The 27,246-nt window shown below is 42.2% G+C and overlaps 2 protein-coding genes across 18 annotated transcripts in view; one reads left to right on the plus strand and one right to left on the minus strand.

Annotated features, from left to right (window-relative positions):
- PLAGL1 (PLAG1 like zinc finger 1) overlaps positions 1–5,515 on the plus strand; it is a 96,914-nt gene extending 91,399 nt beyond the window's left edge. For all 17 annotated transcript variants that reach the window (XM_044924154.2, XM_044924153.2, XM_044924161.2 and 14 more), the window contains one exon: positions 3,143–5,515. In XM_044924154.2, coding sequence (XP_044780089.2) covers positions 3,143–4,370 — 1,228 coding nt within the window. In that variant the 3' untranslated portion in view covers positions 4,371–5,515. The remainder of the gene's footprint in view (positions 1–3,142) is intronic.
- Positions 5,516–7,314: 1,799 nt separating this feature from the next.
- Positions 7,315–27,246, minus strand: part of ZC2HC1B (zinc finger C2HC-type containing 1B) — a 33,723-nt gene continuing 13,791 nt past the window's right edge. The window contains exons 5-8 of the mRNA XM_044924556.2: positions 20,423–20,562; positions 15,154–15,259; positions 8,145–8,229; positions 7,315–7,663 (exon numbers count right to left, since the gene is read on the minus strand). Of these exons, the coding sequence (XP_044780491.2) occupies positions 8,159–8,229; positions 15,154–15,259; positions 20,423–20,562 (317 nt within the window). The 3' untranslated portion in view covers positions 7,315–7,663; positions 8,145–8,158. The remainder of the gene's footprint in view (positions 7,664–8,144; positions 8,230–15,153; positions 15,260–20,422; positions 20,563–27,246) is intronic.

A 27,246-nucleotide genomic window follows, 5' to 3' on the forward strand; every position in this document is an offset into this window, starting at 1 on the left:
GAGGCGGACAGAGAGGAGGTTCTGGGAAAGCCCTAAGCTGTGGCCTGGAAGCACATGTGGACAGAGGGGCATGCTGGAAGAGGATCAGAGTGAGGCCCAACCTGGAGGCAAGAGGGTAGCTGCTCAGAACAGGCTGTGTCTACTGTCCTAAAAGGCTTGTTTTCTTCTGAGGAGTGTAGGAACTGAACAACATGATTTGATGAGGATGTTAGAAAGATGGCTCTGGCAGTAATTTGGAGAAGAGGGAAGAAGCAAGTAGATTGATGTTCAATCTATTGTAACAGTCCAGATATGAAATATGGAGTGAGGATGGAGGGGAAGGATTCAACAAAGGGTAAAAACTACTTTGTGGAGATAGGTCCTTTTTTAAAAATAGTAACGTTTAGTCTAAATTATTTCTTGATCGTCGTACTTCCATGAGAGAAATGGTATATGAGATGTAGTTTCTGCCTGTAAAGGATTTTTATATCATAGAAAGACAGTACTCAGAATACACTCATAATGAGTATGTTGCACGGTAGGCTGATTGACAGTGAATGCTGTGCGTGTGCTGTGTGTGCCGTACACTCAGAGCTGTACACACAGAGCTCCCATGAACGCATGCCTGTCTGGATACCTCTTTAAGGGAAATGCGTCTTTGGCCTCTAGTCTTCATGTAATGAACCATAACTTTCAGACCAGCAGATAAGTGCATAAGTGAAGGTGAGAATTGAGTGAGAGACAACTTCCATCTTGAGTATGCTATGAGCACGGGCCACCTTATGATCAAATTTGGGAGTGCTCCTGGTGGAAGGCACTGGGGAGAGTTAAAGAGAGAAATAAGTTATGTTCCTGGCCCTTATGAATAGCCCTGTTATAGATCATTGATAAGCTGATTTGTTCAAATAAGCCTACAAGTGCTTAAAATTCAAATGTGTTCTGTACATTGGCCAATTTCTAGTTGCCGTAAATATAAGTATTGAGTGCCTACTGTATCCACCAGTTTTGTTGCAAAGGCTTCCTGTTTTGCAGCACGCTTCTTACGTGTACACAGTAATTATCTTTACCCGAACACCAAAGGCAGGGTTAGCTGCAGTTAAGCCACAGTGAGGATATTATAACTGTGGGTAAAGACCAAAATACATATAGGAGATAAATATTTGGAACAGACAGTGGCGCCGACAGATTACTGGAATGACAGGAATTAGGTGGGATTACTGTGGTAAACCGCACTGAAGGAGATGTCTTAAGCAATATTTAGGAGCTGGTAGTTCTGAGCAAGGGAAACAACTTATTCAGCTAAGGGTGTGAAGAGAGGCAAAAAAGGGAAGCAGTGTACTTTCTGCAAGGATGGCCTTCCCTTCCATAGCTACCAGCATGTCTTGCCCCTCTGGCCTGAAACAGTGATCTAATAAAGGGAGGGAAGAGGGCAGGATGCCTTTAAAAAACAAAAATGTAGCATTCCATCCTGTGTCTCAGTTGCCACATAAAAGTTCCATTTCATAAGCAAAGGTTGAAGAAGAAAGTAACTGACTTGCTTAACTAGAAAAGAGCACATGGGACCTAATATAGCGAAGGACGAAAGCATTTAGACAGCCAAAGGCAGGAACAGACGATTTGGCAAGGCAGATGGAAGTCCCAGGGTCAGCAGTTAACCCCGGAAGCATTCTAAGCTCATTGACGTGGCCCAGGTGACACCCAAAGATGGTGGTGGTTTGGAAACTACAGGACAGACCGGAAGTGGTGGTTTCCTGGGCTGTGAGATGAGAAGAGAAGTTAGGGAGGGCAGCAAGACGTGGCAGTCATTCTAGCTCTAAGGTGATCATGTTCTAGACTGGGATTGTTGCGTGAGCAAGTGAGGAGTAAATTACATGGAGAAGAACTGGATGCCAGGCAGAGGAAAAAGTAAAAAACAAAAAAACGGGTTGGAAGCTCGTGGGATGTGATGTGACAAGTGGTGTTACTGCTCAGGTGTGACTTGTGTCCCCCTGAACCTTTCTCACAGGACAGGAGCAGGACAGGAAATACCAGGTCCAGAGCTGCTCACTTGGCATTGATCTACACATGGCTGATAAATGAGAGCTAATCAGATAACAATCCTCCACAGAGGAAAAAGGAGGGGCAAGATCTATCACAGAGCTTTAGGTTCCTGAACTCTAGTGCTGGCCCAGAGAGAGAATTGTTTAAATGCCGAGTTTGTTATTTGCCCTCTAGCCGGCTTGAGAAACCCTTTCTGCAACCTGTGAATGTATTTAAATACAGCTGGAACTCAGAGAGACCAGCATCACTTCAGACCCCAAATAGCTATTGCGCTGGCCCCTGTTGCTCAGCATTGTTTGTGTGCAGTCGGAATGTCTGGTTCCCTCTCTGTGTCCACGGGCAGCAGCTTGGTGCTTCTAGAGAAAGTCCTGAGTTTTGCCAGTGAAATTACCAGTGACCTTTAGGAAGTGAGTTGGAAGCGTCTAAGAGGGATCTTAAAGAAATGGAGACAGGGGGTTCATGCATCTGACATGAGAGCTCACTGGAAGGTATTAAACAGCAGAAACTTAAGACCTCACTGTAACGTTCTCCTGGGAGGCATGTGGGTGAAGCTCAGAGAACACGTGGTGGGGTTGCCATTCTGGGTCCATAATACATAACAGACACTTTCTCTGACGTTAAGGATAGTCTTTTTAGCATTATGTCTAAGGCCTGAACTTTCTATCAAGATAAAGCAGATTATACTAGAAACAGTAACAGTGAGGGGGGGAGGGGGGCGCTGTAGAGTTCTGTGTAGAAGGCAAACTGGATCATTTTTGGAAATTCAGACATTTTAACAGTATAGAATAGTCATTTAAACCCCTTCCTGAAAACTATTTCTTCATGATCATATATTTTAAAATACTTGTATATACTTGTGTTTAGAAATCTGTGTATAGATTAGGAAATCCATTTCAATGCATGTTCTTTACAGGTGTGACGGCTGCATCGCATCATGTAGTACTGTTCTTTTATTATAAAGTTTATGTGTAGAAATCGGGAAAACATAGAAAAGTGTTTTAACAACTAAAATGTATATACCACCACCTGGAGAAAACTACTAACATTTTAATATTGTTTCTATATGTTTCTTTGGCTCTTAAAAAAACTGTGTCTGTTGTGCATTTTTTCCATCTGTCCCTAGGCATATGGCTACACATTCGCCCCAGAAATCTCACCAGTGTGCTTATTGTGAGAAGACTTTCAACCGGAAAGACCACCTGAAGAACCACCTCCAAACGCACAACCCCAACAAAATGGCCTTTGGGTGCGAGGAGTGTGGGAAGAAGTACAACACCATGCTGGGCTACAAGAGGCACCTGGCCCTCCATGCGGCCAGCAGTGGCGACCTCACCTGTGGGGTCTGTGCCCTGGAGCTGGGGAGCACTGAGGTGCTGCTCGACCACCTCAAAGCCCACGCCGAAGAGAAGCCGTCGACTGGAACCAAGGAGAAGAAGCACCAGTGCGACCACTGCGAGAGATGCTTCTACACCCGGAAGGATGTGCGGCGCCACCTGGTGGTCCACACAGGCTGCAAGGACTTCCTGTGTCAGTTCTGTGCCCAGAGATTCGGGCGCAAAGACCACCTCACGCGTCACACCAAGAAGACCCACCCACAGGAGCTGATGAAGGAGAGCCTGCAGGCTGGAGACCTTCTGAATACTCTCCACGCTCTCTCTCCCCAGTTCCAACTGAAGGCTGCCCCACTGTCTCCTTTTCCTATAGGGGCCCCTACACAGAATGGGCTTGTGAGTAGCCTGCCAGCTGAGGTACACACCCTCAATGCCTTGGAGCAGCCCCCTCAGCCTATATCAGTGCTGTCAGAGCTCCTGGCTCCCCTCCACCCCATGGCCACCCCCAGCTCTCCCCCTGCACCCCTCCAGAATCACAAGTACAACACTGGTTCTACCTCATACCCCCCACTGGCAGGCCTGCCTCTCAAAACAGATACTAAAGGATTTTTCAGTGCCAATTTGCTTGAGGACTTGCCTCTGCAAGAGCCTCAGTCACCTCACAAGCTCAATGCAGGCTTTGACCTGGCTAAGGGAGGTGCAGGTAAAGTCAACCTGCCCAAAGAGCTAGCTGCAGATGCTGTGAACATATTACCTGCCTCTCTGGACCTCTCCCCTCTGTTGGGCTTCTGGCAGCTGCCTCCTGCTACCCAGAATGCCTTTGGGAGTAGTGGTCTTGCCCTGGGGGCTGGGGAATCTCTGCCGCATAGGCTGGGCTGTCTGGGGCAGCAGCCCCAAGACCCCTCACTAGCCATGAGCACTATGAGCCTGGGCCAGCTCCCCCTCCCACCCATCCCCCACGTTTTCCCAGCTGGCACTGGTTCGGCTATCCTGCCTCATTTCCACCATGCATTCAGATGAATGGTTTTTGTGTTTTTTTTTTTAAGCATACTTTTCTTACTCTGAAAGATATTTTGAGAAGCATTTTAAACATCAGCTATGATAATACAAGGAAAGATATAGGAAGCAGGACTGGAATATGGCTTATTCAGTGATGACTGGCTTGAGAGAAGAGAGTTCTCGAACTGCATGTATTGTGCCAATCTGTCCTGAGTGTTCATGCTTTGTACCAAATTTAATAAGCAAGTATTCTTCAATGGAACTGCAACTATTATCATAACCGACATCCATAAGAGGGCTGCTATATATTGATGTAGCTATATAGTGGTGTTTGTCAACTTAATCGTAAGCCATGCTCATAATAATGTTAGCTAAGTAACTTTATGTGGCACTGCCTAGTAAGGGAACTATGGAAGGTTGGATTTTTCCAAAATGGGAGGATTTTTAACATAAGAAAGTAATCTTTATATCGCATATTATCACCAGGCTGTGTATTTCTTTTCAGGGATTTTTCTACCTTCAGGGTTGGATGTAGTTTAGTTACTATTGCCATAGCCAACCTGTAGTTTTACAGAAACAATTTCTTGTGGAATAATAGACGTCTTCATTTTAAAGCATTTTAAATGTAGTTTGAATATTTTCCACAGGATGCTACAATGTGAGTTATCACTTCATTTATCTTAAAGACTAAACTGTCAGTTATATCTGACAGAAAAAAAAATCACTGTGTAACCAGGTTAAGTGGTAAAATAATCCAGGCGTCAGTCAAAATAAGCATTTTACTGACTTTAATATTGATTATATTTTTAACAGGAATTTAAGAATATTACTGGAATTTTAAAGTATATATATATATCTATCTATTAAGCAAGAATTTCTTTTGCTCTGCTCTGTCTGGCTTAAAATACTACTCTGCTTAAGTATTTTTAATCACCAATAAGTAAATGCATTTTAAAATTCATCATTTAAGTCAATATTAGTTTTATTCAAAAAATATAGCGTTTTACAATGTAACTATAATCTATCTCTGGAATTTGGTATCTAATGAGTTTTTAAACTGTAAAACCTAACCTTCTTTTTTTAAAGCTCCTCTGTCTTTTGTGTTTAGAGGCTTTCAATATGAAGATATATCTTACATATAATAAATAAAGTACAAATTCAGCAAATGACTTGAGTCATTTTTATATACAGCCACACTCCCCACTCTCCACACAGATGGAAAACATTTCCAGCTCCTCAGCCTGCTCCATCATGCCCCCTCCTGGTCATCACAACCCCTACAGAAACAACTATTCTGACCTCTATTCAGGATCGATTAGAAACTATCTTTTTAAAACAATAATTTTGTTTAAGGTTGAAGCTTGTATGCTTCATTAAATTCACAGACCAAAGAACTTATTTCTAAACTTACTGTATGACATTGTGAATTCTTCCAGAATGCTGTGTAATTTATTTCTGATGTATAGGTCAGAATACTAGCTTCTGAAGTTTCATCTATACTGGGCTACCATGATCCAGTTTTACAGTGGTGTTTACCATTAGTTTCCAGTACAAATTATAAATTATTTCTTATTGGGATGTCTTCAAAAAGTATTATGGCCCATAATACTTTTTTGCTTGTTTGACCTCTAAATAGGGTGGGGGTGAGTAGAGAAAGGGGAACCTTGAGTTCATTTGTCCCATTAAAGCAGCATATTGGCCCAATGTGAGAAACCATGGTTCAACACAGTCCTTAGGAGTGAGCTGGTGACCATAAAAGAAATGATACAACGGAACACAGGTTACCTGGTCAGTAGGACTCCACCACTCTGGGCTGTCTAAGCTCCCATGTCCACTCAACTCTCGCTGAGGGAAGGCAGCCTCTCAGAGCAAGTGGAGAGGGGCAGAGAGCCAGCTCACCCTGGCTAAAGCTTCCATTTTCCATTTATAGAAGCTTCCACAAACACTTTTACATGTCTTCAGTCAGTTCCAGAACACATACCTGATTCACCTGAGCATAAAACATAGCAACTGGTCCCCAAAATACAGACTGTAATACTTTCAGATGTTGTGTTTGCTGTACCTGGAGGCTGGTACTCTTATTTAGACAGAAAAAAATGGCTTATTCCTAAATAAAGTTCCCCGACCTTAATAAAATTCTCTGATTAAAAGGCATGAATTAAGTATAAATAACTCTAGGAAAAAAGTGTACCAACCCTTAGGAAGATCAAGAGAAAAAAATAGTTGAGACACCACCTCCCAACAGAGCTACATGAACTGAAAGTGTAACGAACAGCTGACTTCCGAGTTGGCCACAGTAACTAGATGGCCTGAGTGCACTTAGAGGATCCTTTCTACAGGATGGGAAGGTTGTTGTAACCTGTCGCTTTCACTGTAGTGCTCCCCCAAAACACTGGTGTATTTGAGGCAATTCTACACGGCATACAGATGGACATTTAAAACAGGAGTAGCTACTAATGACAGTTTAATGTTCATTAGAAGCAAACATCAAAGTTTATCTGAGATTTCATGCCTATTATGTAGAATAAACTAGGTAAAAACAAGATTTTCCTAGGAAGTAATAAAGACTGTTTCACCAAAAGTTTCTAATATCAAAGTAACATTTTCTTTAAAAAGACTAAAAAGTGTCCACTTAAAAAAAAGTTTAACACATATATATGGAATCTAGAAAAATAGTACAGATGAACCTATTTGCAAAGTGGAAATAGGGACACAGACATACAGAACAAATGTATGGACACCAAGCGGAGGAAGGGGAATGATGGGATGGGATGAACTGGGAGATTGGGATCGACATATATACACCACTGTGCATAAAATAGGCTTCCCCGATGGCTCAGCTGGTAAAGAATCCACCTGCAATACAGGAGACACAGGAGATGCAGGCTCAATCCCTGGGTCAGGAAGATCCCCTAGAAGAGGAAACGGCAACCCCTTCCGGTATTCTTGCCTGGAGAATCCCATGGACGGAGGAGTCTGGCAGGCTACAGTCCAAAGGGTCAGACACGACTGAGCCACTAAGCACGTATGTATAAAACAGATAACTAATCAGAACCTACTGTACAGCACAGGGGAAAAAAAGCTTCAAGTGAATCTTTAAATCAAGCGTTATCATACAGGTTGATGCATTGTTTAATGATTTGAGGGGGAAAATTTGAAGGGAGTAGATAAGGAAATTTGAACGTAGTTTTTACTTGTTCTACATGATGTCTCCAAAGAAATCGCAGGCATGTAAACAGATGCCTCTGGTTCCCTCATCTTAGGTGGAGTTCCTAGGTATGACCATCCAGGTCGAGGACGGTGAGGGAGCCAGGCTGAAAGCAGAAAGAGAAGGCACTTACTTTGGAGCTTTGTTGTTCCCACATTGAGAATGTTAAGTAATACAGGCCTCTTAATTGTTCATTGTTTTTAACAATTCACAATATCAAGAATTCTCCAGCTTCATAGCAGTGTCTATTCAGTGTCAATCTCAGGGACCTGTCTTTGTTTGGAAAAAGGGACAGGGCAGTAACCTTCCTGGTCAAAATGAAGAATCATTTCCCTTTCCTGTTAAATCCAAGAAACAAAATGAATTCCTGCTTCCTGTCAAATCCGAGAAGCAAAAACTGAACATCATTTCAAACTATATGTTTAACAAAAGAGTAAGTTTCAAGAGCATACATTTTAGTAACCCAAATCAGGATTTGCCCAAATTCTTCTTTGGCCTGCTATGGATTCATTCTCTTAAAGGCTCATTAACTGTCTTGCCCATTAGACGATTGGCAACACGTAGAAGTTAAAATTTTTTTTCCTTACCTGGCCTCTAGGAGTTAATCTTTTTTAGAAGATTTAGCAAATCCTTGTCTGAGTTTTGCTCCAGAAGCAGGGTCCACTGCTGATCCTTTGCAGACATAAACAGATTTGTTATTATGTAAAAGCAAACATTAGCAACAACAGAAAAAAAGGATGATTATGAAATTCTCACACTGGACTCAAAAGTCTCTATTCTTCCTTTTTGTTTAGGAGCTATAGACAAGTTCTCAATCCCTATCCTGGGCCAGATAATAAGGAAAACAGAATCTGTGTTAGAAGCCCTCTGTCTTCTACCGTTAAGCCTTCACTTACCCATGGACAGGCCCGTTGGCCCACCACCTCAATGACCACCCCCCCATTTATACAAATTGACCCTCAACACCTGATCCCACTATAGCCCCGGCTATACCACAGTACCAGCTATAGCCCACTATAGCCCCAGCTTTCAAAATGTACCCAGAGAATGTTCCATATCTTCACAAAATTCTTTGCCCGCTCTCTTGCTAGAAAGGGTTTGATAAACCTCATGGAAGCATGAAAGGCCTTCCCTCCCAGCAGTTAATTACACAGTGATGGTCTCATTTCCCAAACAGGACTCTCTTCCTCTGTGTTCAGCAGCACCGCTAGGAATGGAGACATAGGAATCTATGGGCATAACATGCCACAGTTTGTGCTGGACCACATGGGATGGAACAGGATTCTCAGAGAAATCATTAAAAAAGAAGAAAGAATAGTACTCTCTGTCCTAGAGGCCTCTTTTCTAATCAGTGTTTTACAAAGGAAGAATGACCAAACCACCCCAGGAAACTGAGAATCAATATCAAAGGACACAGGATAGAACTCAGTGATCATATTACCCGAAGATTTACAAGCTTTGTTTTTTCCAAGGAATCAGTAACTGACCCTTCAATACTCATTACATTTGCTACACAATTAGGTAAGGAGGGGAATATTCTTGCCTGAAAAATCCCATGGACAGCGGAGCCTGGCAGGCAACAGTCCATGGGTCACAAAGAGTAGAACATGACTGAGCAACTGAGCACGCAAGCACAAGAAGGGGAGGCTAGTGCAGGCAGGATGCTTAACTTGATCAAATCCACTGGCTCCAGAAACCAAAGCAGAAACCAGAACTACAGCTTCACGGTGGTCATAGTCTCTCTGTATAAAGGTGCTGGAGAAGCTGCTGCCCAGAGGTATCTTCCCTATAAATCTGTCACTCCTATATCAAATCCCTTGAGAAAATAGCCATGTAGATATTTGCTGACTAGGTTATAAACTCAGTTCTCATCTGAACATTAGAATCTTTGTGAGAAAGAAGAGCCATATCCTTTTCTAAAATAATTTACTAAACATGTATCTACTAAGTAATATACATATTTCTCCAGGGGATCTTCTCAACTCAGGGATTGAACCTGGGTCTCCTGCATTGCAGGCAGATTCTTTACCGTCTGTGCCACCAGGGAAGCCTAATATATATACTAGTATATGTTGTTCAGCCGCCCAGTCGTGTCCGACTCTTTGCGACCCCCATGGACTGCAGCATACCAGGCCTCCCTGTCCCTCACCATCTCCTGAAGTTTGTGCAAGTTTATGCCCACTGCATTGGTGATGCCATCCAGCCATCTCATCCTCTGATTCCCTTTTCTCCTTCTGCCCTCAATCTTCCCCAGCATCAGGGACTCTTCCAATGAGTCAGGTGTTCACATCAGATGACCCAAATACTGGAGCTTCAGCATCAGTCCTTCCAATGAGTATTCAGGTTTGATTTCCCTTAAAACTGACTGGTTTAAGTTCTGTGCTGTCCAAGGGACTTTCAAGAGTCTTCTCCAGTACCACAGTTCAAAAGCATCAATTCTTTGGCATTCTGCCTTCTTTACGGTCCAGCTCAATTGTGAGATACTAGTATATAATATGTACTAAATAATATATATTTATATAATTATCTCCTTAATGTTTTTTGACCCAGTTTTCCCAAAGTAGATGAGGATTTGCTTGGCTCTACCATTTTCTATTACAAACTCCTTATGCAAGTTGCTTCTCCTACCTGTGCTTTCCTTACCTGCAAACCAGGGCTATGAATAGTATGTCTGCCCCTCTGTGTTACTGTGAGGATTAAATAAGGATTAATGAAGATTCATATCTGAAGAGCTTAGAGGAGCATACAATTAAGCATGGGCTACTGTCCATGAAGAAGGGAAATATTCGGTACAGCAAAAAAGCAGAGACAACCTACCTAGTCAACATCAGGAAAATAGACAAGTTATATTGTCTTTTTGTGATATCATATGTATCTTTGAAAACATATGATATTATGTTTTTAAAGAAACTCTTTGCCATAGGGAAACATTCAAAGTTTGTGGGGGAAAAAAATCAGGATGTGTACATGGACTATGATCCTAATTTAGATCAAAAGAAAACAAAAGAGGCGGCGAATAAAGAGAGAAAGTGAAAAGAGGTATCAATATTAACGGTAGACATGTCAGGGTGTGGAATTATGGATGATTTTTTTTCTCTTCATACCTTCTCTCCATTTTCTAAGATCTTCTACAGTAAGCATTAATTCCTTCCATGGAAACTTCTTAAAAAATGCCCTTTCTCAAGAGACATTTTGGCAGGCTAACTTAGTCTGTAGAACCAAAAAGTTCCTAGGTCATCATAAGAGCTTTTCACACACGTGTCCAGGGCAGTGACACCAGCAACGGCATTAATCACACATAGTCTGGACACCTTGCTGAGCATCTACGGCCCTCCTTGCTCTAGTGCCAGCCTTCCATTCTAACTTTAATCCCAGTTCTTCTCCACGCTTTGGCCAAATGGACCATTCTCCCCCCCCAGAGTATGTGTTGTGTTCTTATTTTCATATCTCTGTTGCTTCCCAACTTTTCTCCATTGGTTAAAATCTAGCTCATCCCCAAAGCTTCCATCTCTATGAAACTTTCTCTCTCTGACCATTACCTCCTCCATAAAATCTCCTGGGAAAAGTAGATCTCTTTCTTGTAATCCCTTAAGACTTTTATATCCCACTGTTAAACATTAGATATAATGATTACCGACTGCAGGTTGTGCCTAACACATGTCTTCCCTCACTGTGAATTTAAAACAAAAGGTAATAAATGGGAGATTCTAAATGTTTGTTTTACTCAAGAGAGTCAAAGAATGAAAGCCTGGGTTTTAGAAGGCTAACTACCAGCGAGATGAAAGACAATAATAGGATTTACGTGGAAGGTAAGTGACATCAAGTGGCCTAAACACCGGATTGTCAAAGATAGCTAGACCACCACGAACAGTTTTTTAAAGATCCTCTTATTACAAATAGATTAGTACTGACCAGATCAAAAACAATGGCCAGTAGATGAGAATCTGATTCATACATGGGCCTATTTACATTAGTAAAAAGTACTCAGGCTTTTCTCCAAGCCTTAAACAGTTTTGAAAATTCACGTCCCCTCAATATACTTATGCTTTCTCTCCAGAATGGCTTCAAATGAAATGTGACTAATTTAAAAGCACACTAACCTTGGTGATTTTATTTTTAAATGTTAACAGGTGAGGCCACAGGTAAGAACAGAATCTAAAATTGAAAAAGCATCTTGAACCAGAAATAAAAGCAAAAGCTATCTCTTAAAGCTAATTAACATGACTATTCATATTTCAGTAATTTAAGTGAGAAATTATAGACTCAAGATACCAACTTTGTCCTATATATTTCATTCAAAAAGTATTTACTGAGCATTTCATAAATGCCACGAACAATTCTAACAAGTAGAGGTGTGTGTGGGCTAAGTCACTTTAGCCGTGTCTAACTCTTTGCGACCCCATGGATTGTAGCCCGCCAGGCTCCTCTGTCCATGAGATTCTCCAGGCAAGAATACTGGAGTGGGTTACCATGCCCTTCTCCAGGGAATCTTCCCAATCCAGGGATCGAACCTGAGCAGTACAATACAAAATAAACCAAGTAGACAGATTCCTGCCTTCTTGAAGCTTACATCCCCTTTTCTGGCATAGTGGATGGGACATAAAGAAAATAAATATGTATTGAATATATTAGATAATGGTAACTGCTGGGAAACTACAAAAAGAATTATAGTGGGTTTGATTACTTTGAAACACAGAGGTTGGGTTGGTGAGGGGCCCACTGGGAAGACACTCTGCTAAGAGCTGGAGGGAGGGAGGGAGACAGCAGGGTAGATCACTGAGGGATGTTTTGGTTTTTGGCAGAGGGGGCGGCCAGTGCAAAGGCCCTGAGCCAGGAGTGAGCAGGAGCAAGAGAGGCTGCTCGAGCTGGATGGAGAGGAGACAGTGGACGGTGCGGTCAGCTGGTGGCCCAGAACCTAGTGTGGGCTATGTTGGATTCTCCTTTTACTTAACAACATCACAGTGATCTACAAACCACTGTTGACGAGTTAACAACAAGTATGATATATTCTATTTAGGTCTGCTGGCCTGCTCATCTATTTCCTAGTGTATCAGAACAGTGTCTGTGTATCGTCCTGCTCATCGCCACATACTGGGACATAGGGCTGCTGCCCTGATTCAGGACCTTTCCACTTTACCTTGCTGCTGCTCTAACTATTGAGTTCAAGGAAGGAAACTCTTTTCCTCTTTTCAATACTAGGCCTGTCTTCCCTCATTCCCAGTCTCTTTCCTGGTTTACTAAACCGGGGAGTGAAGGTCCAACACTCTGAGGCTGTACTTGCATTTGACTTGGCACACTGTCAGAGTTGTCTAATCCCAATGGATTAAGAAATACGCCCTCTTGACAAGCAAACTCAAAAGGATGTTTTTCACTGAAAGGGAAGCATGATAATATATTCTTTGAAAAAATAAGAAGAAACTATAATATAAAGAAATTGTCTTTTCTCAAGGACACTAGTCATTTTACTTCGGAAAAAAAAGCTTGTTAGTGGAAGTTTTACCAAAAGAATACATAAATGATTTGAATTATTTTTTTCCTTAGTAAAAGCTAAAACCTACCTCATGGATAAGTCTCTACAGATAATGAAGAAAAAAAAAAACAACTAGTGGTTTGAGTTTAGATGGCTATGAATTTTTAAAATATCAACTCAAGTTTTCTCCCATGATAAGCAACTCAGGAGGAATTTAAAAACTAATGACAAAGATTTCTGGTGCTGTTACCTTACGGACTATGAGACTGGCACTTCTTATTCTGGTTCTGATAATACCTTCAGGATAAGACTCCTGACCAGAGGTGCCAGTATGGTCATGATTTCATTCATTGCCTTCATAGCGATGCTGACCATAAAGAAGAATGTCCATTACTAGCAACGCAGCCCAATGAAGAAGAAAAACACAGGAGATATCTAATCCAGCTCTGCTGTCTACCAGTTGTGTGTCTTAAACAACTCACCCTCTCTGAGCCTCAGTTCCTATTCCATAGGTTAAAACATGTGGAGGAGTATTGTGAAGATTAAAAGAAATGGATCAAGCATATAGTAAATACTAAAATGGTGGGCATTCCTTTTTCCTACTTCGAAGACATTATTTCATTCTAGGAAGGAAATTCTTCCCCATTTTCTTTTCTTTCCAGCCTTATTGTGATCTAACTGAGTATAATGTGCAAGTTTAGGGTGTACAATGTGATGATTTATCACATGTATGTATTGCAAAATGATTACCACAGTAAGACTGGTTAACACACTCATCACCTCACATAGTTACTTTTGTATGTGTGTGTGTGTGTCTGTGTGGTGAGAATATTTAAGATTTATCCTCTCAGCAACTTTTAAGTAGATAATACAGTACTGTTAACTATAGTCACCCTGCTGAACGTTAGATTCCCCCAACTCATTTGTCTCATTACTGGAAGTTTACCCTTTGACCAACATCTCCCCATTTCTCCCACCCTACCCTCCACCCCTGGCAACCACCATTCTACTCTTTTTTTTTTTTTTTTAATTTTAATTGGAGGCTAATTACTTTACAATATTGTATTGGTTTTGCCATACATCAACATGAATCCGCCACGGGTGTACACGTGTTCCCCATCCTGAACCCCCCTCCCACCTCACTCCCCGTACCATCCCTCTGGGTCATCCCAGTGCACCAGCCCCGAGCATCCTGTATCCTGCATCGAACCTGGACTGGCAATTCGTTTCTTATATGATATTATACATGTTTCAATGCCATTCTCCCAAGTCACCCCTCTCCCCACAGAGTCCAAAAGACTGTTCTATACTTGAGTTTAACATTTTAAGGTTCCACACATGGCTTCCCAGGTGGTGCACTGGTAAAGAATCCACCTGCCAATATAGGAGACGCAAGAGATTCAGGTTTGATCCCTGGGTTGGGAAGATCCCCTGGGGAAGGGAATGGCAACCCACTCCAGTATTCTTGCCTGAAAAATTCCACAGAGGACATAGTGGGCTACAGTCCATGGGATGGCAAAGAATCGGACACGACTGAGCACGCACATAACCGAGATCATACAGTATTTGTCCTCCTTCTGACTTATTTCACCTCAAGGTTTATCATGAAGTTGAAAATGGAAGGATTGCCTTCTCTTTTTATTGCTGAATAATATTCCATTGTGCATATATACCCCATCTTTATCCATTCATCCATCAATGAATATGAAGGGTGTTTTTGTATCTTGGCTATTTGAAACATGCTGTAATGAACATGGAAATACAGATATCCCTCTGAGACCACAATTTCATTTTCTTCCCTTATTTTCAACACAAAACCTGACACACTGCCATCTCCCATCCTTAATTTCTTCTTAATTTTACCAGACCTGGGAACAACGGTTCTAGCCCCAGCTATTGTCATCAGATCTGATTTTGTATACTCTCAAGAGTTGTCCAATCTTGGTAAATTAGGAAATATCCTTTCCTGCCAAATAAGCTCTAAATCTCAAACAAACTCACATATCTTTATATCCCAAAGCAACTTTGGATGTCATAGTTTTTGCTGACTGCCAGCAAATCCCAAAGCCAACAGTGGTCTCCTCTGACCCCGTTATTCGATAGTTGAGATGCTCATTCCAACTCACCTGGCCTGGTTGGCGCTGCACTGGTCTCCAGGGCCCTGTTCTGTAGCAGAGCTCCCACAGCACTGGTTACAGTCGGTTCCTTTCTTGGACTCATTTGAGCTCTACCCTGGAGAAGGAGACAGAGGGAGAGGGAGACCAGCGGGGAGGTGGGGGGTTGGGGAGGAGAAGGGAAGAGCTCTGTCAGCTCGGGAAGCATACAGGAGGTAATGTGGTCTCCCGTGCACCAGCAGCAGGGTGGAGTCATGTCCAGGACCTGTGACACCCAGGGGAGGGGGACCCACACACCCTGCACCTCAGTAACCTGGCTCCTGTCCTTCCTGCTGGGGCTCAAAACCATGTCTGGGTTTTGGAGCTTTCGTTCCACAATCAAGCCCTTTGGGGTAGTGGTGATGTGTTAATCCTGTTCGATCAGTTATGTGAAGACATAAGAAATCACTTGATGTCAATAAGGATAGTTATGGAACATTTGGGCTTTTCATTACACTCGAAGATGATTTTGTTTTTAAATACATGTAGAGAGAAGAAAAACAGGCACTGGCAGGCACCAAATGTTTTAAACATGGAATTCCAACATCCTCACGCCACTCCCCACCCTACTGAGTGGCGGTAGCAGAAGAGCCATATTAACACGGAAGAAGGACCGAAAGGTTCCTTGGGAGTTCCTTTATGCCCTCCCTTTTACCTTGCCACAGATCCCTCCACATTTCCATGGCAACTCTGGTACAAAGATAACCTGTTCCTCCAAGTGAGAATCCTCACTTGGGCAGGGCCTGCTGTGAGGCGATGGCATGCAGCTCATCCCCAGGCAAACAAAGAAAGCTATTTTCAGAGAACCCATCCGGGTCTCTTTTGGTTAAGGGTATAACACATTTTTTAAAGCTGATTATGTTTAAAATAGAAACACATTTCAGCTGTGCTGTTAACAGCCCTTCCAAACTGAGACAACACCTCCCTTTTTGTTCTCCCTCTCAATAAGCTCCACTATGAGGCGGGCAGCAGAGTGGCGAAGCTGGCATGGGGGAAACAGCACTGCTGTTCAGATACACTCTACAGCGAGTTTACTCAGAAAGCAAGCAATTCAGAAAGCAAGCAATTTTTCTTCTGTGTTCCCAATCACCACTTCGTTCTGGAAGACAAGGAGAGGAACCAGGCCAAGTTGCTGGTTACGCTCAGGACAGCCAGCTGGCCTTCTTCAGGAATAAAAAGCACTTCCGTCCTCTGCTTCCCCCTCTGCTCCCCTTGGCCCCATGAACACCGACTTCCTTCGTGGACTGCTTAGAAGCATTCGAAGAAACAGAATGCACCCTTTACTGCTTTAGAAAGTCTAGGTAGAGTTGTACTTTTATTTTCCCCCCAAAATTAAGCTGACTTCAGGTGGCCCAGATGGTAAAGAATCTGCCTGTAGCGCGGGAGACCCAGGTTCGATCCCTGGATTGAGAAGATCCCTTGGAGAAGGGAATGGCCACTCACTCCAGTATTCTTGCCTGGAGAATCCCATGGACAGAGGAGCCTGGTGGGCTACCGTCCATGGGGTCGCAAAGGGTCAGACACAACTGAGCGGCTAACATTTTCACTCTCATAAGTCCAAAGCAGTCATATTTCCCCCCAAACTGTTGGTGCCTGCTCCACTCGAGAGGACCGTCAGAGAGGGGAAGGGGGGTCGGGGTCAGTGTTGAGAGGGTAAAGGTAGGGGGGCCTGTGTGGTACTGCTGTTACTTGTGATCCCCCTAACAGCTCAGCCAGACACAGGCTAAAGTGAGTCTCAAAGAATTCAAGGAACTTGTCCAAACTAACCTACAGACAGTATATTATAAAACTGAAGGTCAAACCCTGAATACTGATTGTAGAATCCAAGTCCTTCTGACACTGCACTGCTTCCATGCTATTTCACGTGTAAAGACGGAATCTCTACACCTGTAGTCATCATAGGCTCCTTACCAAAATGACTACCTCCCCACTGCTGCCTTCTGGGTTCTTTCATCTAGATGTGTGGTGTTATCTGCTCTGGAGCTAAAAGCCTCTTTGCCAACCCTGATACTCTTTTACCTTATATTCCAATCAGCTTCTCAGTTCCAACAATTATCTCTTAAATCCATACCCTCCACACAAACACCCCCCACACACATCCCCACATTAGTCCTCTGACTCTTGGCCCTCATTTTCTTTTTCGGTTGGCGTAGCTCTAACTGGTCTCTCACCAGTCCATCTTGAACACTAACTGCCAGGGTGATCTTTCTAAGATACCAATTCCATGTTACTCAAGTCTGCATTATGCAACCAGTCTACACTGCATATAGAATGATGTGTGAGGCTAGTGATGGACAATTGGACAGAAAGGCCGAGTTCTGTAGAGAGACGATGAAGCAGCAGTGGAGTAGGAAGAAGAGACAAGAAGAAAAGATGGATAGGACTTTCTGCGATTCCTGGGGACTTTCAATTCCTGCTTCCAGGCCCTCAGGTTGGTTGCCCTCAGACTTAAGGCATCTATCCACTTAATCCCTTTTCCTCCTCTCTGAGCCCACTTGGGTTAAAGCCCTCCTGACTCTGATGCTCACCTGGCCTGTGCCACCCCCTGTCACTCGCCCACAGGCTCTCTGTCCTTCAGCTCTACATGGTGGGCTCCTCAGGTCATGGGCTGGACATTTAGTGCATAATGTCCTTTCCAACTTCAAATTTAGACCAGTAAACTCATTTGATATTTTGGGGAAAGTATTTGCTCCTCCTTGAAGCTTTCCATGAATCCCAAGTGGCCTCTGCCTCCACCATTCTCCTGAATATGCCGACTACAGCCTACCAGGCTCCTCCATCCATGGGATTTTCCAGGCAAGCGTACTGGAGTGGGGTGCCATTGCCTTCTCCGACATCTTCCTACTGCACTGCTTTCAAGGGTGCCGCCTCCTCTGAATCACAAACCCTTGATCAACCAGTACCTAATGCAGCAGCAGGTACAGCGTAGATATTCAGTAACTGTCTAATATATGTGGAGGTCAGAATCCAGTCTGTAGGGCGTGCTATTGTTAGAGAGGGTCCCATTCCTATGACATGTTGGATATCATGGAAATCTTTCTAAACAATCCTCTACTGTTAAGTATTCAGAGCCACTGAATCTTTTCTTTGGTATCTCTAATTGTCTTGAAGAGATCTCTACTCTTTCCCATTCTATTGTTTTCCTCTGTTTCATTGCACTATTCACTTAAGAAGGCTTTCTTTTTTTTTTTTTAATTAATTTATTTTAATTGGAGGCTAATTACTTTACAATATTGTAGTGGTTTTTGCCATACATTGACATGAATCAGCCATGGGTGTACATGTTTCCCCATCCTGAACCCCCCTCCCACCTCCCTCCCCATCCCATCCGTCAGGGTCATCCCAGTGCACCAGCCCTGAGCACCCTGTCTCATGGATCGAACCTGGACTGGCGATCTATTTCACATATGGTAATATACATGTTTCAATGCTATTCTCTCAAATCATCCCACACTCACCTTTTTCCACAAAGTCCAAAAGTCTGTTATTTACATCTGTGTCTCTTTAACTGTCTCACATATAGGGTCATCATTACCATCTTTCTAAATTCCATATATGTGTTAATATACTGTATTGGTGTTTTTCTCTCTGACTTACTTCACTGTGTATAATAGGCTCCAGTTTCATCCACCTCACTAGAACTGATTCAAATGTATTCTTTTTAATGGCTGAGTAATATTCCATTGTGTATATGTACCACAGCTTTCTTATCCACTCGTTTGCTGATGAACATCTAGGTTGCTTCCATGTCCTGGCTATTATAAACAGTGCTGTGATGAACATTGGGGTACATGTGTCTCTTTCAGTTCTGGTTTCCTTGGTGTGTATGCCCAGCAGTGGGATTGTTGGGTCATATGGCAGCTCTATTTCCAGTTTTTTAAGGAATCTCCACACTGCTCTCCATAGTGGCTGTACTAGTTTGCATTCCCACCAACAGTGTAAGAGGGTTCCCTTTTCTCTGCACCCTCTTCAGTGTTTATTGTTTGTAGACTTTTTGATAGCAGCCATTTAAGAAGGCTTTCTTATTTCTCCTTGTTATTCTTTGGAAATTAAAAGACACTTGCTCCTTGGAAGAAAAGCTATGACACACCTAGACAGTGTATTAAAAAGCAGAGATATCACTTTGCCAACAAAGGTCTGTATAGTCAAAGCTATGGCTTTTCCAGTAGTCATATACAGATGTGAGAGTTGGACCATAAAGAAGGCTGAGTGCTGAAGAATTGATGCTTTCAAATTGTGGTGCTGCAGAAGACTCTTGAGAGTCCCTTGGAAAGCAAGGAGATCAAACCAATCAACCCTAAAGGAAATCAACCCTGAGTATTCATTGGGAGGACTGATGCTGAAGCTCCAATACTTTGGCCACCTGATGTGAAGAGCTGACTCGTTGGAAAAGACCCTGATGCTGGGAAAGATTGAAGGTGGGAGGAAAAGGGGAAGGCAGAGGATGAGATGGTTGGACGGCATCCCTGACTCAATGGACATGAATTTGAGCAAACTCTGGGAGACAGTGAAAGGCAAGGAAGCCTGGAGTGCTATAGTCCATGGAAGTTGCAAAGAGTCACACATGATTTAGTGCCTGAACAATATAACAATCTTTTCTTGGTATCTAAGACATGTTTATGAAACTAATGGTTTTCATAGCATACTGTAAGCTATGTCTCCAGTACCTTTGATGTGTATGGAGCTGTTTGCTGTTTCCAGTTGTTTCCAGCTGTTTGCTGTTTCCTATTGTCTTCCTGCATTCAATCTTTCCCAGCATCAGGGTCTTTTCCAATTTATAATAGCTGTTTTATTTATTTACTTTACATTGATGGTTCTGTGGCTTTGAATAGGCTGAAGACCCTTCTCCACAGAGCAAACACAAACCGTAGAACAGGCTCCTTGTGACAGTTTCCTCCACTTATGCCAGTTTCACTTCAGGTTCTAAATGCTATTGAGGGTGGTTAAAGCTGATGATAATCACCATTGGTTAGAGTCTTACCATAACAGTATAGAAACAATACTTAGATAGCTAAGTCTTCAACCTAAGAACCTTCAGACCCTGTAGAGAATTTTTTCTACAACATCCAACAGTGCTGTTTAGCTGGAAAGTATTGCTCAAAAGTAGCCAAGTCCCATGAAGATTGGCTGTCCTGATCCTTACAGTTCTCAGGACAGGTGATTTAGGTTCCCTTGCAAATTCTACCTGCTTTCCCTGGGCAGACAAGGGCACAGGAGCCAACACCTGGGGTGAGAGACTTACCTGTGCTCTGGAATCCAATCTGGCTGCTGTCTGGGCTGGATCAAAGACTCGGCGAGACTCTTGATCCTTGCAGAAATTAATATGTCGACTGGCTGCAGTTTCATTAAATCTCCTCTTACAATATGGACACTGAATATAATCTGAAAGTAAAGATAACAATGAAAAGGCAATTAACATTTCAAAAACAACTCTGGAAGGGAAGGACTATATGAAATGAAATAAACAGAATATGAACTCTGCTCCAAAGTGAAAGGGTGAGGTACAAAACTCTGGTTTGAGACAGCCTGTTCCAGAGGGGGAGACATGAAAGGGCTCGGATAAAGGACAAGGGGGAGGAAAATTTTTCTACCTATGTACTTATTTCAGTTACGAGTGTTCCCTTAAAATGTTTACATGCTATGCTTTTTTAGAAAATAGATTAATTATATATGTGGTACTGATGAAATTTGGCAGTGATGACTGAGAAAGTGAGAGTCACTCAGTTGTGTCCAACTCTTTGCGACTCCATGGACTATACAGTCCATGGAATTCTCCAGGCCAGAATATTGGAGTGGGTAGCCTATCCCTTCTCCAGGTGATCTTCCCAACTCAGGGATCGAACCCAGGTCTCCCTCATTACAGGTGGATTCTTTACCAACTGAGCTAGCAGGAAAGCCCAAGCGACTGGGGGAGGGGGGTGGAATTTGAAACCAACATCACACTCCTTCAGCAGTAACTAGATTTTCCTACTGAATTCCTAAGTGAAGAGACATTAATATGTTCAGAAAGGGGGTAAAGAAAAGGGAACAGGTGAGAGTTCCAAAAGACAAACAGGAGATAAGGGATGCTAGGACTCCAGCTTCCAGTGTCAGAACTTCTCTGGCAGCTGCTAGGGTGTGGAATCCTCTGAGGCTCTGGGCTGTACCCGGTCGTCTCAGTCAGTCCAATCTGCAATTACTAGATAGTGGGAGGGGCTTCCCCGGTGGCTCAGTGGTAAAGAATCTGCACGCAATATAGGAGACACGGGTTCGATTCCTGAAAACCTGGAGAAGGAAATGACAACCCACTCCAGTATTCTTGCCAGGATAATCGCATGGACAGAGGGGCCTGGCGGGCTACAGTCCATGGGGTTGCAGAGTTGGACACAACTGAACGACTGAGCATGCGCACACACAGAAAGTGGGAGAAAGGAGAAGTGCGAAAGATCCCCAGTCTTCTCAGATCAGGGAGATGATCACACGTTCTGAAGCCAGGTTGGAGTCTCTTCCTCCACAGCAAGGGGGGTGGTGGGGGGTTATGTTGTTTTCTTTTCGGCACTTTGAAGGGATGACAAAGTGGATATTCAAGAGGTAGGATAATAACTATCTCTCTTCCCTAGAAGGATATGAGATAGTACCATCTTAAGCTCTGCATAGAAGTTTGGTTTAGTGTATAGTCAAAACCCCTACATTTGTGAATAGATATTTAAAGTAGTGATATGTTCAAAGCTAAAGATTTTTTTGAAGGCATCTTTTTAAGCAGTTTGGGGAGTTTTCTTTTTCAATAGATCATTTCCTAAAATGAATACTCATAAAATGAAATAATTTGAATATATAAGAAATTGAAATAAAAGAAATAGTTAACACTTAACTTTTACTTCACATTTTGGCAGCTGTTGTTCAGTTGCTAAATCATGTTCAACTTTATGTGACCCCATGGACTGCAGCACGCCAGGCTTCCCTGTCCTTCACTGTCTCCTTTAGTTTGCTCAAATTTATGTCCACTGAATCAGTGATGCCATCCAACCATCTCATCCTCTGTCGCCCCCTTCTCCGCCTGCCCTCAATCTTTCCCAGCATCAGGGTCTTTTCCAGTGAGCTGGCTCTGCATTAGGTGACCAAACTATTGGAGATTTAGCTTTAGCATCAGTCCTTTCAGTGAATATTCAGAATTGATTTCCTTTAGGATTGACTGGTTTGATCTCCTTGCTATCCAAGGGACTCTCAAGAGTCTTCTCTAGCACACAATTCAAATGCATCAGTTCTTCGGCACTCGCCTTCTTTATGGTCTAACTCTCACATCTGTATATGAATACTGGAAAAACCATAGCTTTGACTATACAGACCTTTGTTGGCAAAGTGATGTCTCTGCTTTTTAATACAGTATCTAGCTTTGTCATAGCTTTTCTTCCAAGGAGTAAGTGTCTTTTAATTTCATGGCTGCAGTCATCATCTGCAATGATTTTGGAGCCCAAGAAAATAAGATCTGTCACTGTTTCCATTTTTTCTCCATCTATTTGCCATGAAGTGATGGGACTGGATGTCATGATCTTAGTTTTTTGAATGTTGAGTTTTAAGCCAGCTTTTTTTTTTGGTGGGGGGGGGGGGAGTGGCTTTATTCCTCAATGTATGTCATGTAAGGGTTAAGTCAGCTTTTTCATGCTCCTCCTTCACCCTTATTGAGAGACTCTCTGGTTCTTCTTTACTTTCTGCCATTAGGGTGGTATCATCTGCATTATCTGAGGTTGTTGATATTTCTTCCAACAATCTTGATTCCAGCTTGTGATTTATCCAGCCTGGTATTTCGTACTCTGCACAGAAGTTAAATAAGTAGTGTGACAATATACAGCCTTGATGTACTCCTTTCTCAATTTGGAACCAGTCTGTTGTTCTATGTCTGGTTCTAAATGTTTCTTATTAACCTGCATACAGGTTTCTCAGGAGGCAGATAAGGTGGTCTGATATTTCCATCTCTTGGAGAATTTTCCAGTTTGTGTGATTCACACGGTCAAAGGCTTTAGGATAGTCAACGAAGCAGATGTTTTTCTGCAATTCCCTTGCTTTTTCTATGATCCAATGGATGTTGGCAATTTGATCTCTGATTCCTCTGCCTTTTCTAAATTCAGTTTGTACATCTGGAATTTCTTGGTTCACATACTTTTGAAGCCTAGCTTGAAGGATTTTGAGCATTACCTTGCTAGCACGTGAAATGAGCACAATTGTACAGTAGTTTGAACATTCCTTGGCATTTCCCTTCTTTGGAATGAAAACTGACCTTTTCCCATCCTGTGGCCACTGTTGAGTTTTCCAAATTTGCTGGTATACTGAGGGCAGCACTTTAACAGCATTATCTTTTAGGATTGAAATAGCTCAGCTGGAATTTCATCACCTCCACTAGCTTTGTTTATAGCAATGCTTCCTAAATCCCACTTGACTTCACACTCCAGGATGTCTGGCTGTAGGTGAGTGACCACATCATTGTGGTTATCCAGATCATTAAGACCTTTTTTGTACAGTTCTTCTGTGTATTCTTGCCACCTCTTCTTAACCTCTTCTGCTTCCATTAGATCCTTACCGTTTCTGTCCTTTATTGGGCCTATCTTTGCATGAAATGTTCCCTTATTGTTGTTCAGTCACTCCGTCATGTCCGGCTCTATGACCCCATGGCCAGCAGCATGCCAGGCTTCCCTGTCCATCACATCTCCTTGAGTTTGCTAAAACTCATGTCCATTGAGTTGGTGATGCCATCCAACCATCTCACCCTCTGCTGCCCTGTTCTCCTTTTGCCTTCAGTCTTTCCCAGCATCAGGGTCTTTTCCCAATGAGTTGGCTGTTCACATCAGGTGGACAAAGTATTGGAACTTCAGCTTCAGCATGAGTCCTTCCAGTGAATATTCAGGGTTGATTTCTTTGGAATTGACTGGTTTGAACTGCTTGCTTTCCAGTAGTAGTAGTGTTAGTCACTCAGTCATGTCTGACTCTTTCGACCCCACAGACTGTATAGCTTGCCACCATTCCCTTCTCCAAGGGATCATTCTGGTCCAGGGATCGAACCTGGGTCTCCTGCATGGCAGGCAGATTCTTTATCATCTGAGCTACAGAGCTTTCACTTTCAAAAGTCTTCTCCAGTACCACAGTTCGAAGGCATCAATTCTTTGGCACTCAGCCTTTTTTATGGTCCACTCTCACATCCATACATGACTACTAGCAAAACCATAGCTTTGACTATATGGACCTTTATCATTAATTCCATACTTACTGAACACCTATTACACTCCAAGTAACTTGAGGATACAATATCTCTGTAATCATGGGCTAAGCATTCTAATACAGAAACAAAAATTTTCCCATGGTGACAAATTCCTTGAGCAAAATAAAAGAAGACAGCATTGGGAAATGGTGAAGGCTCTACAGCCTGCCTGACTGGTTTTGAGCCCCAGCTCTTCACCTGTTTCGTGTGTGCACTTGGGCACGTTACTTAACCTCCTTCAGCTTCAATTTCCCCAGCACCTACATATCACCTATTCCATTGAGGTGTTGTGAAAGTTACCTATGATAATCCACAGTGGGGCGTGGCACAGAACACGCTGTCAGTAGAAGGAAACAGGCCCAGCCGGCTTGTGTTCCAACTATCAAACAAGGGAGAAACTGCTTATGAAAAGTAAAATAGAAAGTGCCATTAGCATGCAGAACTCATTTACGATAGTGTAGAAAACCATCTAGGACTGAGTTCATGGTTCAGTGGTTATTTCTTTAGTTTCACCAACTGCAAAGTTACAATTTATACGGTTTATATCAGAGATACTGCTACCATACGCCAGACAGTTTGGTCAAAGGCAATGATTACGGCAGTGACCATGTTGCTTCCTTAATCTGACTTGTTCATTCATTCATTGCACCTTTCTAGGGATTTGGCACTCACTATATTCCGCTGTGGAGACAACCAAGCTGAAGTGTATTTTCCTGCTGATAAAAATCTCAGAGATGGCTAGAGGACTAGGAAGACAATTACCACTCTGTGGAATATGCTCTGAAAGGAGGAAGCTCTAGGTCCTCCAGGAGACCACAGGAGGAACCTGAAGCCCAGGCTTAAGAGGGCAGAGGAAGGGACTTCTCTGGTGGTCCAGTGGCCAAGAGTCCATGCTCCCAATGCAGTGGGCCCGGGCTCAAGCCCTGGTCAGAGAACTAGATTCCACATGCCGCAACTAGGACCCAGCAACCCAGCACAGCCAAATAAATTTTAAAAAATTAAAAAAAAACAAAAAGAGCGGAGGAAGAGAAGATCAAACATACTGAGAATGGAAGAGGTTTTTTTCCTGCAACAATAATTTGAACACAGCATGACTGAGCTACACATTCTACCCTCATCTCAATCCAGTCTCCTCTTCCTCTGCCAATAATGTCATAAAATCATGATGTGCTATTTCAACAGATAATGATTTTTAAAGTCTTACTCCAGATCTCATGAAAGATTAAAGTGGAAAATTAAGCATCATTTGAAAATGCAAGCATTTTGTTGAATACCCATGTATCAACATGTAGCCCTGTGAAACGGTGAGCAAATATCCCAGGACTCACTGAAAATCCTAATTGTAAGTATTCTATATCACTGCCCCATAAGCTGTCACATAATCTTGGAAAGTTGAATGACTGCAAACTCACTTAAGTCATAAGAATTACAATATATGCATGTCAAAAAATTGGGCCACGAAATAGGGAATCATGCTGGGAAAAAAAAAGGAAATTACTTCCAAACTCATATATACTAGACCATATGATTAATAACTCTAGTTATGTCTGTATAAATTTTCTAAGTATTTAAGCTGGAGGATATATGGGCTAATATAAAATCCCTGTGCAATCAAAATAATTGGATCATAATGAAAATGTGCTATTGGAGGTAATCATTTTGCTTGGTGCATAAAATTATAATAAGGGCATGGGGAAGAATTTAATTATAAAACGATATTTTAACATAAAAATTTAAAGGGCAGGAAAATAAACTGTACACTTGATGAGGCCTTACAAAAGGAATTGTTTATTTTAAAGAAACAATAATCCCTACATTTTAAATCCAACGTGGAAATTACAGAAATTCACACAGTGGGACATCTGACATGCTTTCACTATTCAACTACAGAACTAGAAGTAGCCATCAACCCTGCAGCTTCTGCTATAAAAGGAAGCAGTTCTCATAAAAGATGCTTTTATTATACAAAGCTTGTTGCCAAAGTCTTATCAAAATTACAGCCATCGATCTTTCTATGGAACATCTTAAGACAACAGACTATTCCACGTTATATTTTCTTTAGCACCTAGCAAAAGTGTAGCGGTTATTAAGAGTATTTTCTGGTATTGAGGTTCTGATGATTTTTTGGATGGTTTTTATAGTATTACACTGTGACTTTGTTTTACTTCTTAATTATTTATTTTTTGCTGTGCTGTGTGGCTTGCACAATCTTAGTACTCCAATCAGGAACTGAACCCCTGGTAGCAAAATTGTGGAGTTCTAACCAGTGGACTGCCAAGGGAATTTTCTTTTTTCTTTACTTTTAAAAATGAACTTTGAGGAATAATTTACATACAATAAAATGCACCTATTTGAGTTCTGACAAATACATTCAATTGTGTAACCAACACAATCAAAATATGGAACAAGTTTATTACCTCCAAAACTCCCCTCATGCCCCTGTTTCAGTCAATATTCTACCAAACCCAGACTCCTGTTTTCCTGTCGCTAAAGATGAGTGTTAGCCCTTGAATATCTCACTATAAGAGAACATCCACGGTGCTACATGTATAGTTACACTTTCTTCTTACTGTTCAGTTGTATTCCATTTTGTAGATATTCCACAATTTGCTTATCCATCTACTTGCTGATGGTCATTTTCAGTTGCTCCTAGTTTATGCTGTTTAAAGGAAGCTGTTATGACCATTAATGTGTAAGTCTGTTTTAAGGACATGTTTTCCATTTTTTGCATAGTTAGGAATGGAATTGCTGTATAGGTAACTGTATGTTTAACTTAAGAAAATACCAGTGCAAAGTGACTGTACTATTTTAGACTCCCAGGAGCAGCATATGAGAGT

Source organism: Bubalus bubalis, chromosome 10 (genome assembly GCF_019923935.1).
Source record: "Bubalus bubalis isolate 160015118507 breed Murrah chromosome 10, NDDB_SH_1, whole genome shotgun sequence".
NCBI lineage: Eukaryota > Metazoa > Chordata > Mammalia > Artiodactyla > Bovidae > Bubalus > Bubalus bubalis.